General features: G+C 38.3%; 1 protein-coding gene across 7 annotated transcripts in view; it reads left to right on the top strand.

Moving 5' to 3' along the window:
• ANK2 (ankyrin 2) overlaps window positions 1-27,624 on the top strand; it is a 347,429-nt gene that overhangs the window by 248,439 nt on the left and 71,366 nt on the right. For all 7 annotated transcript variants that reach the window (XM_021394060.1, XM_021394064.1, XM_021394059.1 and 4 more), the window contains 12 exons: window positions 2,564-2,662; window positions 2,832-2,930; window positions 5,387-5,485; window positions 6,575-6,772; window positions 8,690-8,788; window positions 9,319-9,417; window positions 11,106-11,303; window positions 12,713-12,811; window positions 12,916-13,014; window positions 15,412-15,510; window positions 18,045-18,143; window positions 23,488-23,560. In XM_021394060.1, the coding sequence (XP_021249735.1) occupies window positions 2,564-2,662; window positions 2,832-2,930; window positions 5,387-5,485; window positions 6,575-6,772; window positions 8,690-8,788; window positions 9,319-9,417; window positions 11,106-11,303; window positions 12,713-12,811; window positions 12,916-13,014; window positions 15,412-15,510; window positions 18,045-18,143; window positions 23,488-23,560 (1,360 nt within the window). The remainder of the gene's footprint in view (window positions 1-2,563; window positions 2,663-2,831; window positions 2,931-5,386; window positions 5,486-6,574; window positions 6,773-8,689; window positions 8,789-9,318; window positions 9,418-11,105; window positions 11,304-12,712; window positions 12,812-12,915; window positions 13,015-15,411; window positions 15,511-18,044; window positions 18,144-23,487; window positions 23,561-27,624) is intronic.

Below are 27,624 nucleotides of genomic sequence, written 5' to 3'. Positions count from 1 at the left end.
CAACCCTGAATAGCTGCAGTCACAACAGTGATTGTCACAACCTACTGATTGCCAGTATTACCTCTTGCATCATTAGGTCTGTGACAAGTGGCTGTGGTTTTAGGGTCCATTTTTAACTGATGGTAACTTACACACTGGTATTTTGTTGAACTGATAGTTTATTTCTTCATACTATACCATATGATATACACAAATCACTTTTAAAAGCTCACAGTTGAATCATTAAGCTAATGAGCATGGAGAAAATATATTAAAAAGCTAGAATTTCTAGATTTCTAAAATGTCTATATTTATCAAATTATAACAAATTATGATGTCCCTTGTATTAGGTGCTATGTTTCTTCCTTTTTAAAAATCAGTCCTTCTGATGCTTACATGAAAACAGGTATGATTCCTTTCACTTGCTGCACAAACTATTATCTCCTAACTGAGAGAAAAAGATAACATTCGTCTTAAGAAATAGAAAAAAAAACAACTTTCAAGAGCCTAAAACTATCCAAACTCGAACAAGACTTTCTCTAATGGGAAGTGTCCCCATGAACTGTTAGCTGGAAGAATCTGAAATACCAATATATTACATATGATGAGGGAAAGAATAAGATTGAGTACTTGAGATACCTATGCATGACAAGAACTCTGCCATTGCCTGCTGTATTTAGTGCTTCCACAGCATTGTTGCTGCAGTCCCTTCTGATGTCTTCCTCAGCTTCTTGCCTTCAATATTAGCATGTACTTTTCTTTCTGTGATAGCTCCTGCTACCCCAAGAAATGTACACTTCCCTGCCTCCTTGCACATCACTCTTTAGTGGTGCAATTTTCTTCTGCCCTGCCATTTATCGTGGCCTCTCTGTACCTGCAATTCTCATAACCTCTCTTTCTTCTTCGTCTTATGTTTTTCTTCTGTGATACTTCCCAATATCATTTTCACTTTACTGGTCTTCTTCAATGCTGTTTTCATCCTGACTTCTTGTTTTTCTTCCCAGTCTTCTGATTATCTTTAGCTGTACTTTCCTCAGCTGCCCACACAGACACATTGTATGCTAGCCTCCGCATCTTTCTTCTTTCCTTCCATGACAAGAATATACCTTCTGTTCCTCCCTTCCTGAGAAACATCTATCCTGGAAGGAAAGGAGTACACCCTCAGGCTACTGCCTCTCTGCTCTCCTACCTCCAGAGTGGTTTTCCTCTCTCTCATTTCCACTCCCAATAGGGACTTGTCACCTCTGGCTTGTTTATGGCATTTAACACATTCAAGATGTTCATCATTTTTGTTAGTAATGTTTTTTCTGCCTTTTCCTGTCCCCTGTTCAAACTGTTTCTCACTTGAATAGCAAAGTTAAATCATTGGTGTATGATGTGGGGATACAAGCACCTCATGAGTTCTCAGTTTTTCAATTTTTGTATGCTTTTAAGTACCTTCAAATCAACTAGTAATTAACATTTCTCTTAACAGAAGCTGACTTTCACGTGTCTCTTTCTACAAGCTAAGATTTCACTTAGAAGTTATTTACTATTAGTTGAGTGTTTAGCAATACTGATCCTTTTTATTAGAAAGTAGAGCAATTATTTGATATTATTAAAAAAGTGTTACCTGTGCTTTTCACTAAAATGTTCACGTGCTGAGAATAATGTGTTTGCTTAACTTCAGGCACACGCTTAACCTGTGTTAGCAATACATAAAAACAGCTTGAAGTCAAAGCATGTATTACGTATACAATGTGAAGACATGCTTTGTTGAAAGAGCCCCAATCTTACTGAATGAGCATTTTGAAAGAGATGAATATCTACTGATTGTAAACAAAACACTAAAACTACTGTCTCACAGTTGAAAGTGCTAGGCTGCAACTCTGGTTTAAGATGTTCCCTTCTCCACTCCTTTTTCTCTCCTGTTCCTGCTCCATCCCATTTAATTTTAACCCAGATGAGGGCTGATACCTTGCTTCCAGGAATAAAGGAAGAGGGGCCACAAATCTGGCAAGACTGAAGTCTTGGTATTGTGAAACCAAAGCTGAAATAGTGCTATTAATGTAAGATAACCTTGCAGAATGCACACACGCTTAAAAATGAATACAGTATACTGCATATTGATACGTAAATACAAAATAAATATACATAGATACTTACAAGCTTACAAGATAAAGAAAAAAAGAGATGGAATCTGGTAGAAATATTCTGTTCTGTTCTTTGAAAGGTATAGAATGTGCTTTATACATCTCAAATGACCCTAACTGATTTCAAAGTTATTCTTACACATACATACGTGCAGTCTTTGGAACCGCATACATACATGCACATGGGTGTACCTTTGTGAGTCAGAACGGGCTTCTCTGTATTTGGTTTTGAGAGGTGTAACTTCAGTTTCTTTCCGTTGCTAGAGAAGAAAGCAGCAGTGCTGCTTTGTTCTCCTTGAGGCTACTGGGAGATTACTGTAACTTATAACCTCTTGTGCTTAAAGAACAATTGCTTCTAGTACTCTAACACTTCTGCTCCCAGTGTGCCAGCATGGAGCTATGTGGAAAATGTAGCCGCATGTTTTTAACTAACATGACTGTCTTTTGCACAGAATGGTTTTACTCCACTGCACATTGCCTGCAAGAAAAATCGCATCAAAGTCATGGAACTCCTGGTGAAATATGGGGCTTCAATCCAGGCTATAACGGAGGTAGAAAAATGTTTCATACCCTGAAGAAACATTCCTTCTCTTTCTCCTTTTTTGCTTCTTTTTTTCTCTTTCCTGTCATGCCTCACCTTCGCTTATGTTTATTTAAACGAAGAAGCCCCTACCCTACGCTCGTGCAGAGGAGTAAAACTGCTCTTGCTTTGTTTCGCAGTCGGGCCTCACACCAATACACGTGGCTGCATTTATGGGCCACTTGAACATAGTCCTCCTTCTGCTGCAGAACGGAGCCTCTCCCGATGTCACTAACATTGTGAGTATGGCTTTGACTAGAATCATCTGTGTGATGCTCGCTACAAAAGGGTTCATGCGGTGCAAACAAAGGTCACATTTTAATGATACTTCATTACTTTATTTTTTGTTAGGACAAATTACGCTAGCAACTTTCCCAAACAGTGAAGAGGGGAAAATAGCTATTGTGTAGGCATTGTAAGCCACCTTTGGTTTTGTGTACTCTTCTGCAATGCCTGGGTAGGTAAAATTTCCCTTAAAAATGGTCAAAGCTCACCAAATACATTCCAAGCTGATTATAAACCAAGTCAGTTTGGAATGATGAAATCTATGTCCAAGCGGCTCTAATTTCTGCTTGTATAGCCTTGCTGGCTGTAATGAAATTGTGTCATTTGTATTAATGAAAGGGTATTAAATGTTTAAACCTACTTAAACAAAAAGTTAAAATATTACATTCAAGATGTTCCTTTTACACAGGAAATTCCAGGAACTAGTGCCTTGCAAAAGGACATATTTAAACTTAGAAAATGTGACCTTTGGGAGGTAACAAAATGCAGAACCTGGCTTATTGTAGAAATCAGTGTTTGTATACCAATAGCCTACTTACCAAGAATAATAACAATAAAAAGAACATGATTTCTTGAGTTGTATTTCGTAGATATCTTACTGTTTGAATTTGTCATTATGAACAAATATTTAACTTCTGAATATCTGCACTTTGAAAGCAGCTCTTTATCAGTAAATAATGTTATAAATAAGTGTTCCCAACAAGAAAATAACAAGAAAAATGTATTAATTCAGGTACGCTGGTTTGTCAGTTTTTCCTGTCAGTTAGCAAAACTTTATATGGAGCCTAGTGACAGTGTTCAGTACACCAAACTGTTTGCCTGAATCATTAGAACAGGTTCTTCTTGATAAAACCTTTTACTGCTTTCTATTTTCTTGTAAAAGCAATCCATGCATAAAACCTTTATTGATGAGATGGAAGCCAACAAGAAATTATTGTGGAAACAATTTAAAATACTGTGGTGGTGTTACTGGACATATTTGTGCAAAGTTTAACACTTTACAATTTGTGCCACACAGGTGTCTTGGCTTTTACTTGGTAAGCTGAAGTCCCCTGATGGATTACTGTTTTCAAAGCTGAACTGTGTTGTTAACTCAAGTATAAATTGTTAAGAGTGTGAGAAATGTAAAATTTATTCTCATTTTAAACAGTTAATTCTTCAGGTAATAAAATTTATGTAGATGACATTCTGCATTATGGTTTGTAACAGAGGCTGTGAGATTTTGTTTGTTGACTACTTATTAATCACAGCTGGTGATCCAACATTAATTTTAAATTGATCATTGGTAAATCAACTCTAGGTCCAGAGGTTTTGCTTTAAGTTCATAACAGAAGCCAAACTCGGGTTACTTCTTTTGCTATGCCTGTGCAGAAGGTTGAGAAGACCTGATCTGTGGCACAAAAGATCTTGACAAGAGTGTTCATTTTGGCACTTACAATTTAACTTGACGGTCATGGTAATGACATATACTCCAGCTCTATAGTAAGGAGAAAAAACTCTTAGCAGATAGAAATCATCAGTCCTGCTGTATTGTCATAATGTAACTATGCTGATATATGCTGAGCTCTTAATTGCAGAACTGTCCCAGTACCTAATGTACCAGACACCAATGAGCTGCACAGGGACTATTTTAGTCCACTTCATGACAATGAGCTCAGAAAATGTTGAACTGTGCAAAATTCAGCTAGAAACACCATCATCAAGGAATAGTCACTTTCAGTGTTCCTTTGCAAACCCATGCAAAAAGTAAATGCTTTAGAAGTATCACCTGTACTTCGTTATCATGATATGAAATTCCACATCACTCCAGTTAGCCTTCCAGAATTTCATATGCTCCTTCTAATTCATTTGGCTTTAGAAGGCTTGAAACAAGGTTCATTTCATAGCCTGGAGACAGATCCATGCTGCTGAGCACAGATTTTACACATTTCATATGCTAGCTCAGTTGTGCGCAGCTGCTGAAAGGCATTTTAAAGCTGCCAGCTCCACACAGTGTGCAGGAAGAGACCATCTGGAGAAAAATCCCCTTCCATTTTGAGGTTTGTGTGCCTCACAATCCCTTGAAAGAGACAGGTTCAGTGTACTCTTTTCTCCTGTATGGTGCGCAAGCTGATGCACCTGTATGTAGAAAGCTGAGGAACATACGTGACCAGGCAAGTATATATAGGCATAATACTGTATAAACTAAGATTTTCATTCTGACCTTCTGTAGTGAGATAATGTTTGTCCAGGATCACCAAGTTCGCAAACCACAGACTACCCAGGTTTGGCACGTGTATGCATGCACTCTTTTTAGTTCCCTGTTGCAGCTGGCAGAAATACAGCGCTCTGTACTCTGCCGAGTTACACCATCAGAGCTCTATTTCTTCACGGAGGTTTAAGACACTGAAACTTCTTTACTTTTCTGCAGCGTGGAGAAACTGCACTGCACATGGCAGCACGTGCCGGGCAGGTGGAAGTAGTTCGTTGTCTCCTAAGAAACGGGGCCCTGGTTGATGCCCGAGCCAGGGTAGGTGTTCGGCTCACAACTTTTTTTCTGCTTTTTCTCACTCAAAAATATAGCTGAAGCAGGGGAGCAAAGGAGAAGTAATTTCATTTTTGTATAATCTGTGGATTCAACACTAAACAAATCATAAACAGTTCCAAAAACAGTTATGTATTTCTGTGTAGATGTTCCAAATAGAATGTTGCTTGCTCTTTCCTTGCCAGATAGGGGTAGACAATCAGAAGGTAAAAAGTGAGTGAAACTCTTGGGTTGAGATAAAGACAGTTTAATAAGTGAAGGAGAAGGGGAAAAAAAAATAACAAAACAGTATGAACACAGAACAAAACAAGCCCTCCCCCTACAAGAGACGCAAAGGCAATCACTCACCACCTCCCACAAGCAGATCAGTGCTCAGCCAGTCTCCAAGCAACAGCTCTTTTGGAAAAGCTCACCCTCTAGTTTTATTGCTAGGTATGACATTACAAGGAATGGATTATCTACTTGGTCCATTCAGACCAGCTGTCCTGGCTGTGTCACCTTCCAACTAAGAAGGCCTTGATACTGTGTAAGCACTGCTCAGCAATACCTAAACCACTGGTATGTTAGCAACACCATTTTGGTCACAAATCTAAAGCACAGCACCATATGAGCTACTAGAAGAAAATTAGCTCCAGTCCCAGGCAGACCCAGTACAATATGCCAGCAACAGCTGTTCCATCTAAGTGAGAAGGTGCATGGCAATATCCTAAATCCAAACATCAGGCATTCTGATAGCAGTTAGTGCTATATTATGAAAACAAAGAGACCATTTGCAGAGCAAGGTAGCTGGTGTATAACAAATTAAGAACACAAAGGAGAGTAAGTGATGGGAGAGCTATGTGTCATCTTACTGAGAAAAGAAAAATAATGCTTTTCTTTATACTTCTTCTCTTTCTGTTATAATCTGAATCTCATCCCAAAAATCAACCTGTAAGCCCTCTTTTACTGCTTTTGTTTGCTATCACTTCTTATCATTTTTCCAAGACAAATACATAGAAATTTTTATTGGTATAAAACATATTGAGTTCAGGATAATTCTGCCTGTGCTAATTATCTACTCGATTTGAGTTGTAGGAAGAACAGACTCCACTGCACATTGCCTCTCGCTTGGGTAAAACAGAGATCGTCCAGCTTCTGCTACAGCACATGGCCCACCCTGATGCTGCAACAACCAATGGATACACACCACTGCACATCTCTGCCAGAGAGGGACAAGTTGATGTTGCATCAGTACTCCTAGAGGCAGGTGCCTCACACTCCATGTCCACTAAAGTAAGACAAAATGCTTTGTGACTCTACTCTAGCAGCACAAGCAGTATATGCTTGAGCATTCCTGTTTCATGAGGGATGTACTTTCACACTGAGAAACGGAGCTACTTTTGTTTTGTTTTGTTCCTATTTAATCAACAGTAATCCAGTAGACTGAAGTAATGTGTCAGACATTGATTGAGTTTTGACATTTTTTGCTGTCATCTGAAGTGGAGAGTTTGAATCCTGCTGGAGCCAAATGCAGATCATGATAAATACATGGCTACAAAAGGCTTAAAATGTACATGAAGTCCTCCTGTATCTCTTTCCCATTGCGTTAAGAATAGGGCTTTTGTTGCCAAAATTTTCAGACTAGAAAATGCAGATTTGGGGGGAGGGAGCAAATTATTATTATTATTTTTCCTAATGAACAAGTCTGTTTATTTTTCAATACCTTGTTTATTTAAACAGTAAAATAATTCTGGTCTATACTAGATGAAAGGATTGTTCCTAAATGTTTGTTTATACAATTCAGCATCTGTCCAGTCTTATTGAATTCTGAATCTATTTTCAGCAGTTCTGTAAATGAGATATCATATGACACAATAGGCCATTTTTCTAAGCTTGTAACAGAAATACTCTGTGCAATATTACTGTTTTGTTAGCCAAAAATTGCTACCAATACATTCCTAACAGTGCTAAATATATAACAAAATAGATACTGTGCCAAGATATCTTTTCCAAATTTATCACATGTGATTAAGTAGAACCTCTGATTTTACAGTGGGAGCTTAAAATGTATTTTTGAACAATTTGATGTTTTCTAGGGTTTAGAGGACTAAACCAGCAATTCTGAAATTATGATCCATGGATTACTGGGCATGCTTGCTGTTGTTCTTTTATCCATCTGTTAAATCACATTAAAATGGCTAAAAATACACTAAATTCTTCATCAGTTTTCCATACTGCTTTGCGACATTTGCTTTTAGTACTGCAGAAACATTCTATGATTATGAATAGGGAAAGATGTAGCCTTCCTGATAACCTTTCTATAGACCTTTGATTCATGAGCTGGAAATGTTTGAGATTCCCTAACATAAACTCCTGTTGAGGTGGGATTACTGGAACAAGTTGATGATGATGATAAACATTAGACACTGCTTACGTGTCGGGCAAATAGGTCACTGCAGCTTCATGGAATTACTGTCAGGACAGCAGCGTAGACTGCCACCTACTGTTTTCTTTATCAACATGATTTTTAAAATTGAAAGAGTAGATGAACTGCACATTAGTTTTTCATAGACCTTATTATGTCTGTGCGTCACTGATATGTGTTACTAAAACAGATAGAGAAGTACTCTTTCAAAAATGCAAGATTTTTGTCATGCCATCATGTGTTTCCAAAAGCACTGCTATTGAGTCAGGTGACATTTTTAGCTGAAGTTCAGAGGCCCCAGCAGAGACTATGTAGATAAAAATGTCCAAGTTGAAATTCTTCAACAAATTCTCTAATGAACACAAAGCTTGGAGCTTTTCTCACTGAATTTAATTGGTGTTTCATTGTTGCTGGCACCGATTGACACAGGAAATATTTCTACAACTGTTACCATAAAGCTAAAAAATTGCAGCTGGTTTGGAATAGAAACTTGAACAAGTGCCTTCCTTGCCCACATAGTGTTGTGTTGCTAGTAGAATCTGTATCAGATAAACTATCTGCCACCACAAACATGGGAAAGAATAATGAAAAGGGAAAACATATTTTGTATTTCCTTGTTCTCAAAATGCTTTTAAGAGACAATGCTATTTCTGCATTAGGCTATTGATTCTGGGAGCTAGAATATATGTCAAAGAATAACCAACTTGTTTAATAATATAACTCTTGAAAGGGAGGTGTCATGATGCTTTTTAACACACTTGCTTTTGCCTCCTGAAATTTTTCAGAAGGGATTCACACCTTTGCACGTGGCAGCCAAATACGGGAGCCTGGAAGTGGCAAAGCTCCTCCTGCAGCGTCGAGCCTCTCCTGATTCAGCTGGCAAGGTACTAAGCAGAAACAAAAATTAGCGGCATTTTGGGTTCTTACTTGCCGACTGCATGAAATGCGCATACAGAGGAAGCCTGCAGCCACTTTCATATGGTGGTGTTAGCTTTATTAAAATCACACTTTCCCAGGGCTGACAGTTGTGTATGTTAGCCATGGTGCTGAGCACTGGGTTTAGGTTCCCCACAGGAGGGTTATGCAATGGGCAGCTCAGAGGACAAAAATGTTTCTGCGGCTCAAAGAAATACTGATTTCATAGGGATGTCCGAACTGTAGAAATCATAATTAAAAAACCCAGAGGTAAGACCGTTTTTTCCTCTATGCTGTGGGAACTGGTTCTCACCGGGTTGGGGGAGATGGAAACTGTGCTGATGGCCGCGTGAAGCAGGGCCCCCCAGGCTCACCCTCATCTGCTCTTCTCCACATTAAACTGCTGCCCGTGACTTCTGGTCACTAACATTAACCGCCGCCCCGCGCTCGGGGTCCCGCTGGTTTCCTCCCGCACTAACGCCCCTAACCGCCCTTACAGAACGGCCTCACGCCCCTGCACGTGGCGGCCCATTACGACAACCAGAAGGTGGCGCTGCTGCTGCTGGAGAAGGGCGCCTCGCCCCACGCGACCGCCAAGGTGAGCTCCGCCCCAACGGCCGCGGCCGCGCCGCCCTCCTCATGCAGTCATAACATCACCGAGGTTGGAAAGGACCGCAAAGATTATCCAGTCCAACCGTCTGCTCATCACTACCATGCCCCCTAAACCGTGTCCCTCAGTGCCACTTTTACCCTTTCCTTGAGCACCTCCAGGGTGGTGACTCCACCACCTCCCTGGGCAGCCTGTTCCAATACCTCACCACTCTTTCTGAGAAGAAATTCTTCCTAATATCCAACCTGAACTTCCCCTGGCACAACTTGGGGCCATTCCCTCTTGTTCTATCACTAGTTTCACTGCTTTTCTCTATCTTTCGTGGAGAGCTGGAGAAGGTATCACATCTAACACCCTCATGAGAGGGCAGCCTAGCCACAGCCTCCTTTGGTACTGTAGCCAGTGCTAGTTCCATGTGGGAAGTTTCAATTCAATGAAAATTTAAACAAAACAAAACCAAGGTGCTGATGACCCAGTGTTGGAACAGGTTGTCACCAGAGGCATGGGATCCTTGGAGGTGGTAAAAGTATAACTAGGCCAGACCCTGAGCAACCTCATATGCCTAGGAAGCTGAATAACCACCCACCTGGAAAAATTATTGTTCTTGCAAAACTTCTCTGAAAAAGAGCTATGGATGTGTGTGCATGCATGTATGTGCCTCTCTTTGCTCATTTTATATTTGTGAGCTTTAGTCATAGTTGGAACTTACTTTAGTGTTCTGTAATATTAGAAACAATGTGTATATTATGACCACATACATGCAGAATTCATTCTGGGATTGGAAATAGCGGTATGATTTCACTGTGTTAGGCAAAGGCTACCAAAAGGGAAGGATAATGAGAACCAGTACTGTCTTCAGCATGTTCTGTCCTATAAGGGACTGCTGTTTTACATGCTGCTAGAAAATGGGGCCTATCCTTGAAGTTATTATATGAGAACTGTTGTTTAAACTGGTGTTCAGGAAAGGTGGCAAAAGCTACAGCTGCAATAGGATAGCTTGGTAAAGCTCTCTTTTAAGAAGATATAGACCGACCAACATCTCCACAGAGATTGTCTGATGTAATCTAGAATATTCTCATGATATTCTATGATTCTAAATTTTCCCACTTAGTGCATTCTAAAGGCATTAAAGGTGGAAAGTTGTCTTATTCCCAGAGAGTACTAATCATGTCTTTCTGCTTTGCTTAAATGGTTAATTTACTCAGAATAACATTATTCCATATCACTGTTACCAGCCAGAACTATGACTGACATGTATCAATATTCCTTATGCAGACACACCTCTAGCCATGCAATCCAAAAACACATGATGCATTGGAGAGTGTGCATCCATTACTCATCACAGGGAGCATCACTCAAAAGTGAATATTTACAACATAGGATATTAAAAATGTAGGTTTCAAACTCAGGGTAATTTGAAGTTATCTGATTAAGAAGTCCTGTCTGCCCTAGTGAGGGCCTGCTATTTCTAGTTGGTATGGACAAAATAATAGATGGCAAAAGTAATAGAACACTGGGGCCATGTGGGACATGTCTGGTGTTGCAAATATAATGGACTTCCAACTCCAATCTTAAGGAGTAATTGCAAATAATATAGTTCCAAGGTGTCTGACTTTTTAGGCTTGTGTGGCTCTTGTGTTAACGTTACTCTCATTTTGTTTCCTGACCTGTGTTAGAACGGATACACCCCTCTGCACATTGCTGCCAAGAAAAATCAGATGCAGATAGCTACCACGCTGTTGAACTATGGGGCTGAGACCAACATTTTGACCAAACAGGGAGTGACGCCACTTCATTTAGCCTCCCAAGAAGGTCACACAGACATGGTGACCTTGCTTTTGGAGAAAGGATCCAACATCCATGTGGCAACAAAGGTAACTCACAGCTGGAGACACAGTGCTATCAATGGCAGAAGCATCCAGGAAAATACAAAGCACAGTGTGGGAATTATGTCATGTTCTCAGAAATTATCTGCTTCACTTCCTTGTATGCATATTTGCGAGTCTGCAGAAGTGACGAAAGTGGGCAAACAGTAGAAGTGAGTAGAGGATACATAGGAATGGCAGATAGATTGATCCCTCAACCTATATCATGTAATTAATAACGTTACTAGGTAGCCCACTAGAGGAGCTGCAGCTGTTTGCTGTGACGGGAGAAAAATGAGGTAACACCTGCTCTGGTAGAGAGATTACAGGAGAAAAGAGGCAGGATAAAATGGTTTCTGAGGCATTCAGAAAGGTGGGACAGCTGCATTTTTGTTGTGTTGCAACCTTGCCATCTCTCAGCTGTTTCACGTATGTTCCCAAAATTTTACATTAGATCTAGAGGATGAGGAATGTAAAATTCAGGAGTCTTGGGTTGATTTAATAACATATAACGGAAACCTGAGAGCTACAGTCCAAAATAATTTAGAGATCATGCCAGCAAAGGCTCTTTATTATCATGTATCTTACTCTTCAGCCATCTTTCTAAGGTGAAGAAATGAGCAGCAAATAACGGTATTAGTGGAGTAGCGAGTGGAAAAAAAACTGCTCTGGAGGATCTCTCCAATCTTTTGGATTTCCTATGGTTATACTTGATGGGTCCTACGCAGAAAATAAGCGTAGAGAAAACCTAGATTTTCATAGGTCACCGGATTTATACAGGCATGTATATAAATCTTCTTTACTTGAAATTGAAAGCCTGTAGTTTTTGTTCATATGAGTCAAAATGAATGGCTCAAGTCTCTCATTATCTAGCATTAATATAATATGCTATATAACCAATAAGAAACAATGTAGTTTTCATTTCTCTTAAAAAGTTTATTCCCTTCCTTCTTCATGGCCAAGCACTGTGCGTGATCACAGTGAGCTTTCAGTTAAATACTATATCCGTTTCCTTGGTATCTTTGAGTGGAATCTGTTTCGGAGATAGTTTTCTCTGTTCTGACTCTTGCCTGCAGTTGTTAAGATTCCCTCTCCTGCCTGAGGAGTGGGAAGCACAGCACCCTAATTTAATAATGGGACTCTCAGCTTCCTTGGTGACATTACACTATGAAATCCAAGTGTGATCATTGATGCCTGAAACATTTACTCTGTTGTTATGGTGATGTAATTTCTGTGGAGCTATTTGTCAGCCAGACAGAAGAAACATTGACTGTAGTTTGTTTAAAACATATATGTAGAAGTTATAGTTAGAGTCTCTTCATCTTTTAAAGATGAGAAAGTGAGAAAGGCTAGATTTATCATGTAAAGAAGGTTTTATTTATTTATTTACTCATTTATGTTATATATTCCATCTCCAGACTGGACTGACATCCTTACACCTTGCAGCTCAAGAGGATAAAGTGAATGTCGCTGAAATACTCACAAAACATGGTGCAAACCAAGATGCTCAGACAAAGGTAAATCATGGAGTGGCTACTTGTCTCCAGTGTGCCAAAGGATGCTGTCATTGTAAAGGAATATTCCACTGAGCTTGCAGTTTTATTTCTATGTTCTCTTGTAGCTTGGTTATACACCTTTAATTGTGGCATGTCACTATGGAAACATCAAAATGGTGAATTTTCTTCTCAAGCAGGGAGCAAATGTCAATGCTAAAACAAAGGTAAAGAATTTTTCATTGCTTTCTTGTGCTCTTTATTATGAACTTGGTAACCGAACGGTACTGATACATACCACTTGTTACCGTTTTCTAGGAGACTAATTATTGAATGGTAGATATAAACATATTTTGATCTGTGGCTGTAGTGGAATACATTCTGTCTGCTGCATCACCTTGTGCATTGTTCACAAGAGAAAAGTCAGATAACTCTTTGGAATTATGTAAGGGAATTGATTTTTTGTTGTTGTGGTGGTGGTTTTATTTGGTTTTTGTTTTCTTCTTCTTTTCATTTGCAACTAACAAGTTTATTTCTGATTTCATTCACACATGGCTTACACCAGTGTAATGCTGATGTGTTGCCAAACTACAATTCAGAAACTGGGTGATTCCAGATTCTCTCAATATCTGTTGAGAGAAGAGTGGGAAAAATTGCTGGCAATCAAAGCATGTGTGACATGTCTTTGGTAGAGGAAGAGTGGGAGAATGCAGCTTTCTCAGGACAGGTTTGGGTTTTTTTTGAGGGGGAGTTGGTTATGCTATTTTTGACCTGTTCTACTGAAGTGGTCTGAACTGCCTGTAGCCAAAGACTGAATGTAATCCACTGACTTTAGCAATTTCTTCCAATGTAAACTGGTGCACATAACAAAAAGAATTGTGATGCCTTGTGGATCAAGAAATGTATATCTCCTGAGTATACAAAAACAGAGGTTCTGGTGAGTACAACAGTGTGTTGCACTCTAGATGTTATTACATCACTCTTATCCAGGAATCGAAGGCTACTCTGGAGCTGCAAGTCTTCAGCATAGTTAACGCTGGTATCAGGCAATGGCTTGTTCCTAGCTTCATACTGGATCTCTTGGGGTCGATGTGAAAAAGTCCATTGATGCTGCTGATAGTGTACTTAGTTTTTGTAAAATCCAAACCAGATCAGAAGCTACTGGTCATTCTGGCCAGCTTCTCTGTTCCCAGCTATTATCTGTGGGATGGATTAATTTCTCTGAGTAGGTCTGTTTCACTACAGTGGTCACTGTCAACAAGAAAAGAAACAAGTAGCAAAGCCAATAAAAAAAATGTGTTGGCTCATCCTTTGTAAGATCACCCCAAATCAATGGGTAAAAAACAGAGATTCCAGAAGAACTGGCAACACTACTAGAAAAACAGCTGATAAGAATTAATAAAGCAGACATGAGCAGGATCTGAATGGTAGCTGCCAAAACATTCAGCTGAGGTATTTGTAGGCTAACTAAAGGGACATGCATACTTGCATGTTTAGTGTTAAGCCCCACTCTGTGTGTCTGGGGCCACTGGACCAGATTCTGATACTAGTTCCCCCAGGTGCTCCACTTACTTAGAAAAAAATCATTAAGGTAGGCAAGTTTTTATGACAGTATGGGGCAGTGATTCTCCAAGTCTCATGTCAAGGGACCAATAAAAATACTGGCAATCTGTCAACCAGTACTGTGGACTTAGTTTAAAGAGCAAATCAATCCTGCCTGGATTCAGGGATAGGCATGTTACAGAATAAATAACCTCTAGTGCCTCCAGGATGCTTTATGCCATCTCCAGTGAAAAATAGTACTGCTAAGCTCTGTTTTTAAATGACTGCACTGATATTTATGATAGTAAATTTACTTTGCTCTACAATCTACAGTAAAATCTCCCTTTAATTTCTTAGACCATGTATGCATACTGTATGTACAAGAACTGTATCTGTTGCAAACTATCACTCTTTAATTAGTAGTATGAAGCATTACTTATGTATGTTGAGTTGCAAAAGAGATAACTGAGTGTGCCTTTCAGAGTCTGCCCTTAGGCTTTATCTAAGTGTCCATTGAGACTGACTTGGTGTTTTCTCACAATGTATTTTCTGCTTGCTTTCAAACCTATTTCAAGTATTTTGTAATGGATTGCCTGACTGGACTTGCACAATACCCTCTCAGATCACCTGCTGTTAAAAATTATATATCTTTACATTGTCTCAAATATTTCAAAGGCAAATCTTAGGCCTCCAGTAGGAAAACAAAGATATGAGAAGAAGAGAAATGCTTTCTGCTTCAGCTATGATTCTGTGTGTTTAGCATGCCACTTAAATTTACTATTACTCATTGTTCCTAATTCTGATTTAGAAAATGAGGAATTATTTATCTTTCTAGAAATTGAGTTATATAATGAGATGTTAAATAATATGTGAATGAAAATATTATCTTTATGTTTTCATTAATCTGGGGATCAAGTATTATTATTACTGTAGATTTATTATCTTCATTTCAATTGATGGCATAATTTCTTTTTGAAATGTCTGAAAAGGAGCAGAGTTATGCAAACCAAATTTTCTAATCTAATTGCTGGCGATTGTTTTTCTTCTTTGTTTGCTTTTGTGGTTACCACCATGGATAACAGAATGGGTACACCCCTCTCCACCAAGCTGCTCAACAAGGCCACACTCACATCATTAATGTCCTTCTCCAACATGGAGCTAAGCCCAATGCCATCACCACTGTAAGTGTGAAGTGCTTGTGGGAAGTGTTTCTGTGGATAGTTCCTTCCTTTCTAGGGCTAAAGAGCAAACCTTTGTTTTGGTGAAAGTGTTCTTCATACAGCTGGGTGTCAGATGTGTAAATGTAATGTTGCTTCCTCTCCTTTTCATTATACTCTTAAGGTAGTTCATTTATTACTCACTGCAGTAAGCTAAACGTGAGATGAAGAAACTGGTTTCTGAGTTGCAGTGTCGGGCTGGCCACACCTGCTTGTGCCGTGCTTGGTTCAGTTGCCTTCTGCCTCAATGCTTTTGTTTCAAAACTGATACATTGCAAGGATTTTTCTATAAAAATTAAGGGTAAATCAGAACCTGGGTATCTTTAAAGGTTTGAGTACAAATTTCTATCCCTCTCTTCATTGGATCTCTGTTTCAGATTGTTAGTAAGTTTATTGATGTTAATGGAAAGACCATCAGTAACTTCTGGCACAGCTTTTTCCACAGTCAGCTAGGAATGCAACTTTCCTGTTTCATGTTGATGTTGTTATTTGTCACCTTTACTTGAACAGTGTCTAAAATGCATCCAGAAAGTCCAAAACGCATGTGTGCTTCCCCAGAGTTGCCCAGGTTACCATGTACATACATTTTGCATGCTTAAATTGGCACTAGGAACCTCTTTGGTCCTGGAACAACCACATGGAATAATCTTGTGTGAAGTTATCCAAGATAGCAGTTTATGTGCCATGATCCAAAATCTTGCTATCCAAGCCATGTATCCAAGACCGTAGTTTGTGCTTATCATTGAGCGAGAGACCCACTGCAGTCAGCTTCTGGGGCTGAAGGTTCTACTAGTCACCTTCAGTGTTCAGTCTTCTAGTTCAGGCTGTCATGCCAACTCTTACCCAAATCCAAGGAGAGTCTCAAGAATATGTCTGCCCAGCACAGTTTGCATGCTTTTTCAGGTACTAGCTCTGTTGTTGTCCACACAATGCTACTATTAAGTTGATGTAAGAGAATTTCAACCTCCAGCAGCTGACTAGGGGATATGAGAGTGGGATATGGGATGTTACTGTGTAAGTGACAGTAACAGTCATGTTATTTGTTCTGTGAGGATCCTTACCTGTTCGTTTTGAGCTGCTGACTCACAAACCCTACGTTGCTTCAGAGCAGCTGAGATAGCCTAATGCATAGGAACTTAAATTATGGATAATTCAACCTGGTACTGAAGGAGAGAGAAGACCTCAGGTTGATATTCTGCACACAGAGCAGTGGTATCACAAGAGAAATCGTTCTGTACGGTGGCTTTCCATGTCTCCCCTAGTAGGCCAGCATGTTCTTTAATTCAACGCGAAATAATATAAAACAGTTCAGTGTGCAGCTCTGTATGAAGAATCACGGAATATAGCCCTTCTTTCCCCTCCCCAGGCTGAGTGTTGCAGGCCCAAGGACTGCCACATCACACAGAAACACGTGACTTAGAGCAGCCTCTGCGGCCACTTAGGCTGAACTGGCTGCCAGTCATGTTGGTTAGTTCTGCTGGGAAGTTATGCCCTCAAAAGAGTTGTGGATGATTTAGCAAGTTTCTGAAACTTAAAGTATTTTTATTTTTTTTTGTATGTGAAAAGGTTCATTAATTTTGCTTCCTGTTGTGGCTGGCTTTTTGCTACAGGGGAAATGCGTCTTGAAATAAATAACCATGGTCCCTATTTTGAGGCAGTTTGAGTAGAATTTTAAATGCAGTGAGACAGATGGCAATCTTAATTACTGTTCATTTAAAGTGAAAACGTACACACTAGGTTCATAAATTTGAATTAATAATACTTAGCTCTCAACCTATTTTAATGTTCCAAGTGATGAACTGGAGATAAATACTCCTAAACAATAACTAAATTACTATTTCAGTGTGTGTTTATTGAATGGCATATATCTAACGGGCATGTGTGCTGCAAGTAAGTTTATTTAAATGGAAAACAATTCCCAACCCTCAAGCCTTATATAGGTTTTTGTGCTTGGTACGTTGTCAGCTTTTGAGTACTATTACAGTACGTAAAATGTTGTTGTAAAGAGGAATAGAATTGTATGTGGAGAATACACCCATAATCTTGTATTCCTCAAAGAGGGATTGCGCCAGATAAAGCTTTAACAGTTTCAGCTGGAAGTGTAAGATTTTAAAATACTTTTTTTTTTTTTTCAGAAGAGTCTCTCTCAAATAAAGCAGTTTATGCAAAATGAATCATGAACTTCTGCAGATGAGACATTCTGTACAGTAGGATTTGACCATCAAAGGGTTAAACCATACAGTGCTTTTTAAAAAAATGTAGACTAGCAGGCGGATGTATGTGTGTTGTGTTACCAGGGTAACCAGAGCTATAGTCTTAAAGAAGTTGCAAAGACAGAGTCAGATGTAACAGTAGAAAAAAACAGTGATTTTCCTAGGCTGCGCCTTGTTTTGGATGGAAATGCTGGCTCATGCAGTGTTGAGAGTGATCTCATTGGTTCACATCACAATCCTCCCTCTCATTTCTCTCTCTCTCTTCCCTTCTCTTTTTCTCTTCAGAATGGTAACACTGCCTTAGCTATTGCTAGGCGTCTGGGATATATCTCAGTGGTCGATACGCTGAAGGTTGTAACGGAGGAGATTACTACCACCACAACTGTGAGTTGTAGATGGATTAAATTGTCTCTGTTTTTTATTCAGAATGTTGTCTTTCTCTTCTTTGCTCAGATTCTCCACAAACCTCTTTTTATTTTCTGGCCTAAGCCCCCCTTTCTGTTTGATTTTTGCAAAAGTGCTGTAGTGTTTTCAGTATGTCTTTTAAGCATGTAGAAGTATGTGTGATAGGTTTTACTGAGCCAGATAACAGATTTTATATGCATACGGATGGAAAACAACTATTCAGGGACAGAGTAAAACTTTTTTTTTCTGGAGATGGGTCCGAGCTGCAAATCCAGACTTTCCAGAAGTTTGTGAGTTGTTTAGATCCTGTTCTGCTTCTCTTATCTTTTTACCCCTCCCTTTCAGTCTCTCCTTACATTTCCACACTTCTTCTAACACCTGCTGGGGCTTAAACATTGCAGCACACCGCAGCAAGCTTCTTAGCATTTGGACTGTACCAGCCGTGGAGCAGTGCCAAGCTTAATGTTGTTCGCTAGATGGCTCTGAATCACATCGATCATTTTTTTCACTCAAATGGATCCTGTTTTTCCAAAATATGGAAGAATTTTTTTGTATCTGCTCATTCCTCTGTGTTCTTGGTAATCTGTATTTTGACTCCAGAGTTCGTGAATAATAGATGGTGAACATCAGCCAGATGGTACTGTTCCTTTAAGCCAGGAAAAACACAGATTCTGGCAATCTGGAAGGGGACAGTTTTCTCTCCTTGGACTTTTACCTCCCATTTATGACTTCTTCTTAGCATTTAGGAAGGGAGAATGTCATAAATAGTGCATCATTTAAAAAATCAATTTTAGTATAAATTTCCATTACTGCATTTTATCTTGAAACCTTGTTGTAGGATCATTGTTTTTGTTTTTTAATGCAAGAAAGATTAGAAGTTAAGAAAACATATCAGATCTAGATGTCACTTAGGAGCTCACAGATGTGAAAATCCACAGATGCCACTACTCAATTAGGGAAAGGGCTAGGGGAAGAAATCCAACTGTTTTGTAAAAAGATATGCCTCCCTCAAAAAAAAAAAAGGAAAATAATTTTGATTTTGCTGCATGCTGACAGCAAGTTCTACTGATATTAACTGAGGAAGATGGAATAAAAGCAGCATGGCATAGGATTACAAATGGAGTGAGCCATAATTTATTAATGACCTGCAAAAAATCAAACTGAGTCAGATTTGGACAAGGAATTCCAACATAGTTCCAAAAGTCTTTTAATAAAGACTGCATGATTTTGTTAATTCTTATGCTCTCATTAATCATATAACATATCTCACATGTGCATGCATAAGCACATGCATATCTGTTCAAAGATTAAAAAAAAAAAAAACCTAGGTAAAACTTTTCAAGAAACATTAGCTCTGTTTTCAAAGGCAATTTTTGTATCCTCAAATGACACTTTTTCTATTCTCTGTGCTGTCTTGTCACCACTTTCTATTCATGCCTGACATAAGTTGTAACATCCTTTCTATTGTACATTGCATAGCACTGTGCAGCCTTGTACGCTGTCATATACACGTCATATGTTTTGTAATAATAAGAATTCTGCTGTGAAAAGAGACCCGTGAGTTATTTACTTTGGATAAATGTTTCTTTAAACTTTGAGAGTAGTGGACTTTTCAACCTATTACCAGATGCTACGATGGAATCGAACACCAAAATTTACTTGCATAGATGACCCCTAATACTTCCATATGAGAGACATTTGAAATTTTGTACTGTGTCTGTGCACAAGGCACCATTTTTAAAAGTCAGATGGGAACACTGAGTGAAATCGGCAGATTTTTCAGAATTGAATTTGTCTGAATCTTACACCTTAGGGACATATAGAATGTAAACCTCATTATTATTGATGATGATCACTGTTGATTAAACATAATTTTGAACAAGTGCTACAAAGGAGGGATAAATAACAGGCACTCTCAGGCACCTCCCTGCAGTAAAGTTCTCCAGATGGTAAGGGTTAGCAATTGCTAAACCAGAACATGGCGTTTAGAACTGAATAAAAAAAAAGGTACTGTAACCATAGCTACTTCATTCTCTAAGGTTGTAGCAGAGTGATGCATGGAGGATTTTAGAGAGGTCGGTTCTTTATTAATATTCAAGTCAGTGGCATTTAAGATGAGGAAAACATCTTGAGTGCCAAAGCCTTTGGTCTAACTTTGAACAAATTTTCTTACTTACACAAGTATCAGTGGAGCCAGTGAATATAAAGCAATAGAGACAACACGGTGCGTGTATTTTTATTTAGTTTAGAGATGAATAGGAAGTCAATCAGAATAAGCCAGGCTTTCAAAGGTTTACTCTGCAATTAAGTTTGGGGTTATTTGTACAAACAGACACAAACTTACCATGGACAAGTTAATACATGAGGAGCTTTGAGATGTTTAATGTTATACTGCTGTAGAGTAAGCAGTTGCTGAATGAGCATATAATTTTATATATACATACATCGGAATTATTCTGTGTGAACACAATGGAAGTTTTAAATATAGAAGCTTAAAGTGAGGCACATAATTGAATTCTCAGTGGTGCCAAACAATGCTGACTGAGAAATGTGCATTGAGCAATTTGCAAAGTGGGCCGTTCATGGGATTAGATAAGGATTTCAAATTTTGAGAGTATTTGACCTTTTTGATGTGCCTATAAATTAAAAGAATTCTAGTACTATGAAAGATTTTGTCGAAAAAAAAATAATTCCCAGCTTCTGATGGGAATTTATGTAGCATTAATGATCCTTATTGAATTAAGTGTTCCAGAAATGCCATTACAAAGTTTTTTTTCTTCTGAAATACACAAAAACATCCACATACATCGATTCTGTTTTCCAAACTTTTTATTGGTTTTAAATTATGAAATAATTTTCTTATACTGAAGGGAAAATCAGGAAATAAACAAAATATCACTACTTCTTTGTCGATAAATAATATCTGAGATTGTGCTTGCACAGGGGCCAGGACACATTTAATTTATGAATAAATTGATATTGTGATAAATAAACCTTAGCTACTAGGGTCTGCAGAGCTAAGTAAATACTAAGACAATATACCCAACATATATTTGGAAAGGTATTCTATACATATAGCTTGTGACCTCTTGTATTTGTAGCATCCTCTCATTTGTGTTCTTCTAATGAAATGGATTTAGTACATAAGTTGAAGTGGGGAACCAAGTTTTCTTAAATAAATTTTGGTCATACAACAAACATACAAAACAAATATTTGTGACTCTTGGGCAGTACACTTCTTCCCCTTCCTTCAGAACCTGATCATCTCCTTCTCTTTGTTTTCCTGATTTTTCAGTTATTTTACATGAAGAGCATACAGTATAGAATTTGTCTTACACTTTGTGTAGATACAGTGGCAACTATGACGCTAATAAATTGGCACTTACATACAAATTAGTACTTTGCTTGAAAAATATACAGCCCATTTCACTTGGGTTTATTTCTTTAGCACAGTGTCAGCGATTCTTTTAATATTTAGAATGAATTGTATTGTTGAAGAGACGAGGTTAGTTTCACCTGAACAACAGCTTGTTCTCCATCTGTCACAGCTGGCGTTGATGCCCTAATGCCCTACTGCTGCCTGACCTTTCTGTCTGAGGAAAGCTATGGCAATGCAAGGGGGGACGTCAGATGTATCAATGGAGGCATTTAGTGAATATAAACTATTTTTTCAATGTGGAGCATGTGTTACGAAAAGCAACAGAAATGAGTGACTTAATGAATCATGTGTAAGAACAAATTTAGGAATCCTAATTGGGATTACCGTTTGAAGCAAATGTCATTGACCTTTCTCTGTATCTCGAGGGGGTGAATTGAAAACTGCTGTCATAGTTAAATACATTTTCAGAAATGTAAATCAGACTCTTTAAACACATTTCCAGAGTAATCACAGTTGCTAAGTTAGTTATTTTTAGAAGTGTAGTATCTTAGAATAATCAAGAGTGCCATCTTTGTCAGTTTGTTAGAAATGTAGAAATCTGAGGCAGAATTTGGAAAGACACGGTAAGCTTGGTGTCAGTGGGCATTTTCCCAAAATCATGCTGCATAAAGTCCTCGAGATTTGGCTGACATTAATTACCACACAGATTATATGCTCTTTTACTGCTTCTGCATATAATGTTCATTTATGCTTGATAGATCCATCCCCAATAGGTAGTGAAGTAGGACCTCAGTGGGAGTTTCACAAGACACGTGCCCTCCTCACATTCCCGTCCAGGCCAGATGGGCGCATCTGCTGCTACATACCTTAAAGGGATGATGTGATTTCCCTCCACAGTTCCTCAGTGCAGCTGACTGGCTGCAGATCTGGGTGGAGCTAGGGAAATATTTATTTTTCTGTTGTGACTAATGCTGTTCTGATCACTGCTGTTATTTAAGTCCCTGACATTTTGTCTCCTGTATGGTAACACACTAAAGTTTCCTTTAGACAGCTTTCTCACACATTGCACCTTTTACAGTCTTATTAAATTCTCCTTCTCTAAATATCTCCTCTTCTAAATATCTCCTTCTCTAGTGTCTGTCTTGATGCTAAAAGGATGTCCCCATTCTTAATTCAGCACCCATGAGCATCTTGTGTTTCCTTCTGGAAGTCATTTATGCAGATAAAGTCATATTTAAAAACATCTTACAACATTCTCCTGCTCTGTTCTCTTGCACTTAAAATGTCCTTCCAGCTGTACTTGGTCCATGCTTGCCCTCTACCACAAAACCAGAATCTTCAACTAACTTTTTTCTGCTATGTACGTGATTTGGGGGAATATACAGGACTTATTAAAGGGATATCACTAATATGCAGTGTAGTCACTTTCAGGGGGAGAGGGTAGAAGGAAATGCTTCAAGTGATCTGTGTAGATTGCTCACATCTTTTTTTAGTTTAAAAATTTCACATCATTCATAACTTCATTTCCAAATGCTTTACTATTTAATAATTTCCATATGCCACATGCAACTCTGTGAAACTCTTCTGTAGACATTACCTAATTCGTTTTAAAATCATCTTGGAAACATTGAACTGAATTGCTGTGCATGCACCACTTATAAATAAATTTGCTCAGAGCTTGCTTTTCTTTCCTTTTTTCTCCCTGATCAGCTCACTATCTTTTATTTTGTGTGTTGTACTTTCCTGACAGAGCAAACGTTACCTTATGCAGCACTGAGAACAAGAACTTCTGAAGTAATGATGAAGAATAACTTTAGGGGAATGGGAACCATGTTATAAAGTGTCTCAGCAAATCCTACTGCTGCTGCTGTTGAAATATTCTATGATAAACTTTGCTGAATCATTTGGTGTTTAATATGAGGATTAAAGATTCTGTCTTTTCAGACTGTTACAGAGAAGCACAAGCTAAATGTACCTGAAACAATGTCTGAGGTCCTGGATGTTTCAGATGAAGAAGGTGAGCAAATTTGCTGAGTTCCTATTCCGTATCACTTATGCCACCTGTAATATAGGCGTAGGATAGCTGCTTAAGTACTTGGACATCTTCCTTTTGCAGTGCTTGATGATCTGTGTAATAACTTTTTTTTTTAATGATGTAGTCTTTATGGCATTTGAATAAGGAAGCCAAAAATTGACCCAAACCAGAATCCTGTTTCATTTTCACAAAAAAAAACCACCCTTACTATCTTATCTGAACCAAATCAGCAAATGAGAATATTTCTTGACATTTTAAAATTTAAATGTAGTGCTTTTCCAAAGCTGAATTTGACCCTCTCATAAAGAGGAATTTGAGCAGTAAATATTTTGGATCACTGCCACTTATTTCAGATACATTTATCTAGGAGTTTTGTTTAATTGGAAACATGCATGTAAGAAGATGCAGAAGGTGGAAGGTGAGGAGACTGTTCCCTAAGAGGGGAGCGTTTGGCATACACAAGTCACAGATGCATATCGTATGACATAAAGTAACACCATGCTAAGAACTTGGTACTTTGGTCCCAGACATTATTGTGTGTACAGACAAGAGGCGTATGTTGTATCACTTAGCTAAGTTCCCCAAAAATTTCTGTGAACTTCTGTAGGGACTGATAAAGTATTGTAGTTTTAAACAGAACAGAGTTAAGGAAATAACTTAGAAATGTCCCTGATGAATGTCAGCTTACAAATTTTTATCACCATAGCATCTGATAAATGCATATCTACTTGCAAAAAAATTTCTAAGTTCTTTTTGATGATTAACAGTACTAATTAATATTATAGTATCTTACATATGACATATTGTTACTGTTACAGTTATTATTCTTTTGTACAAATAATTTGTAGAGTGATTATAATTTAAAAAAATCCAAGGGTATTAGGAACACAAATTAAAGATGTTGGTTGGTTTTGTTTCTTTTCTTTTTACAAAAAGCACAAATCTGCTTGTGGTTCTAAATTGTACTGGAAGTTAATGGCATTCATATTCCTAAACTCTTCATATTATTCTGAGAATTACGCTGATTAGTGAGTTACATTCTTGAGAAAATACTGTGTCTGGGCTCCAGATACTGTTTCTTTATTTGTTTTTTAAATGCTTAAAAAACTTCAAGTGAAAACACTCATGTATAATTTTTTTTATATTGAAGATAAGTTATTTTCTGATGTAACATAACTGCTTATATTAATTCTGTCAAGCTTGTTTATGTTGCATTTTCTCTGTTTGAGAAGCATCCAGCTACCTGTGTAATTATGGTGACGAATGATCTTTAAATTACCTGTAGCGCCACATTCACTTTGATTTCATTTCCTCTCATTCTTGTGAACTCCCCGTTAGCCATCTTTAAATGTGGAAAGCATAGTGTGTCATTCTGCTTCTACAGGATTCATGTTTGGGTATTCTTTTTTCTTAAATGAATTTGTATGTTGCACAGCCTTTAAACACTCTGATGACGAACGCTTCAGTGATGGGGAAGTATATAATGGCACAGATGCCATTAGCAGAAATTCGTGGAGTAAGATTTACAAACTTTCTCTTTTTGTTTAACTTGCTGTGTTCGTTTTTTTGTGCAACAAAATTTTGCTTAATCTGGGTTCCTAACACTGCTCCTTTCTGTTACTTTTAAAACATGGCTGGGTGTGTGTTTCCTGAAAGGTGGGAGGAAGAAGGAAAACCAGAAAATCCAAGATTTATTACCTGTATTTTCAGTTAGTTGGCAGAACTTACTGGGGCCATCCAGCATGACTAATGCTCTCCAGTGCATTGAGTTAACATTCTCTGCTTTCGGTTACTGTCTGACACTTATTGTTTGTCAATAGCCAGCTGATATGATAGAATTACTTTGGCACATTGCCTCTCAAGCCTGTGCTGAGCACCTGTACTGATGAGCGCCTCTGTGATCCTGCTGGGGGTTGCCATGCAGTTTGGCTAGAATTAAAGCTCCTTGGGCCATTGTTCTTGTAAAAACAGTTCCTAGAGGCAAAACATCAAGGATGTTGTGAAAATTGCTAACGTGGATGGTATTTATCGCAAGAGCATAAAATAGCTGGGGGCTATTTGGAGAACTTCTTAAATAAAGAAGATGAACTTTCCAGTGATTATGTAGTCTTTGTAAGAGGTTAGCAAAAGGTTTCTGTAATACTGTGTTCTTGACAGCTTTCAAGTGGCACAATATGTTCTGAAATAAATTAATATGACATGATAAACCTGTCAGCTGTAATCACACGATGATAAAGTTGAACACAACGAGTCTGTTTGAGCAAATAAATATTTCAGGTCCCATTGTGGAACCTCTTTATCACGGGTGATAAGAATTTTGCATTTTGCCTGGGAAACAGTCATCTTGTGTAGCTGGTATACTTTTACATTAGCAGTGCAGTATTTCTACTCCTAAAATCCAGTCTTAGCAGTATGAAATAAAGAACCATATAGCCTGTCAAATAGTTTGGCTTGGCACATAAGTAATTCTTTAATCTTCACATATCACTTTCATGTTTAGCACTTAGCATTGTTACTTGGAATTCTTCACCTTTTACTGTACCTTAACATGGTCTTTCCTTTGAACACAACAAGGTTACATTTTTATTTTAAAATTGCATTTGATTTGATTTTTTTTTAAATTATTGGCTTTTTTGATGTTAACTGTCAGAGTTAAGTACAGAAGCAGATGTGCCCTGTAATGAATACACACCTGCACATGTGTTTTTTTTGCTGCTACTTTCAATGTACTATAGTCAACCATGAAGAATGCTTATGGATAATCATACACTGTTATTTGCTCGACACTGCACGGAGTCATAACAACACAGTTCTAATACAATCAGTGTTCAGAAGATGATGGCCTGATCATGTTAAAAAAAAAAAAAAAAGATTAAGAATGTGGTTCTGCTCAAGAATCAGGACAGCAGTACAGATTCCTACAAGCATAGATGTTAAGTGATGCGATTCCTGAAATGTGCGTCCATGCCAGAAGAGTTGTCTTGTATGGATCCAGTTGTATGGGAAAGAAATGTCCATTTTTGTCATTGTATCTGGTTTTGTCATTTGTATTGCTACAAGGTTTAGTTCCTTTAAAGCTGTTGCCACAAAGGAAGTAATTTGTGCTTGAGGTGTCCTTACAGCAGTAAAGGAGAGTTGCTGCAAAGTATCATTTAAAATGTGTTTGAGTGAAATCTACAGATTTAGTGAAAGTAAGCACATGCAGATGTTTCTGTTAGGACTGAGCCAGTGCAGGCACACTATGAAATCTAGGTGTTCTGTTTTTTTTTTCCCATACATTAATATTGTATTGAGCATGTTGCTGCTTGTCTGTACTCATTTCTTATGTTACTGTAATGGCAAAAGAACTGCATGGACTGCCAATGATTAACCTTTGTGATTCCCATCTGAGACAGAACAGGAAGTGTAGCTCTCTATATAGAACATGCAATACTGACCAGTAAAACGGGTTATTGAAGAGCTCTCATTTATGTCTGCTTGGACCTCCTTATCTCCAATTCTGTTTTCAATCCAGGTAACTTTTAAAAGCTCTAGTTTCACTGTCCCTTTTGAGAATAAGTTCCGGCTGCTTCATGAAGCTGTCGTAGGTTTAACTGCACATTTCTACATCCTTTGTTATGTCAGCACAAATGTTTCACCATGTAGCAGACGAGCCTGGAGACCTGATCTCTCCAAAAATGAATCTCGTTGTTCTGAAGAGCTATTTTTTTGGCCAGACTATTTTGCAGGCAGAATGGAGTAGAAAAGGTGAAGCAGAAGGTGAGATACTATTGCAGTGATAACATGCCCCTGAGGTGGCAGTTCACACTGCACAGTTGTTAATGGTGACATTTCAATTGCAGGAAAGGTTTAGACAAGATTTGAGCAAACTATCATGTGCAAGTAATCAATGGAGTCTCAAAAATTAGATGGAATCTTAATATCCAAATTTAAAGCGAGCATCCCTGTCATGAGGAGTGCTTGTCTAAAGGTTGGCAAAAAGTCATGCCAGTGCCTGATGGAGACACAAAGTGTTGTACTGTAACTTTGTATTTCTTGGAAAAAAA

Source organism: Numida meleagris, chromosome 4 (assembly GCF_002078875.1).
Source record: "Numida meleagris isolate 19003 breed g44 Domestic line chromosome 4, NumMel1.0, whole genome shotgun sequence".
In the NCBI taxonomy this organism is placed as follows: Eukaryota; Metazoa; Chordata; class Aves; order Galliformes; family Numididae; genus Numida; species Numida meleagris.
Note: the sequence above shows the minus strand (reverse complement) of the source record. Positions and strands in the feature narration are given on the sequence as shown.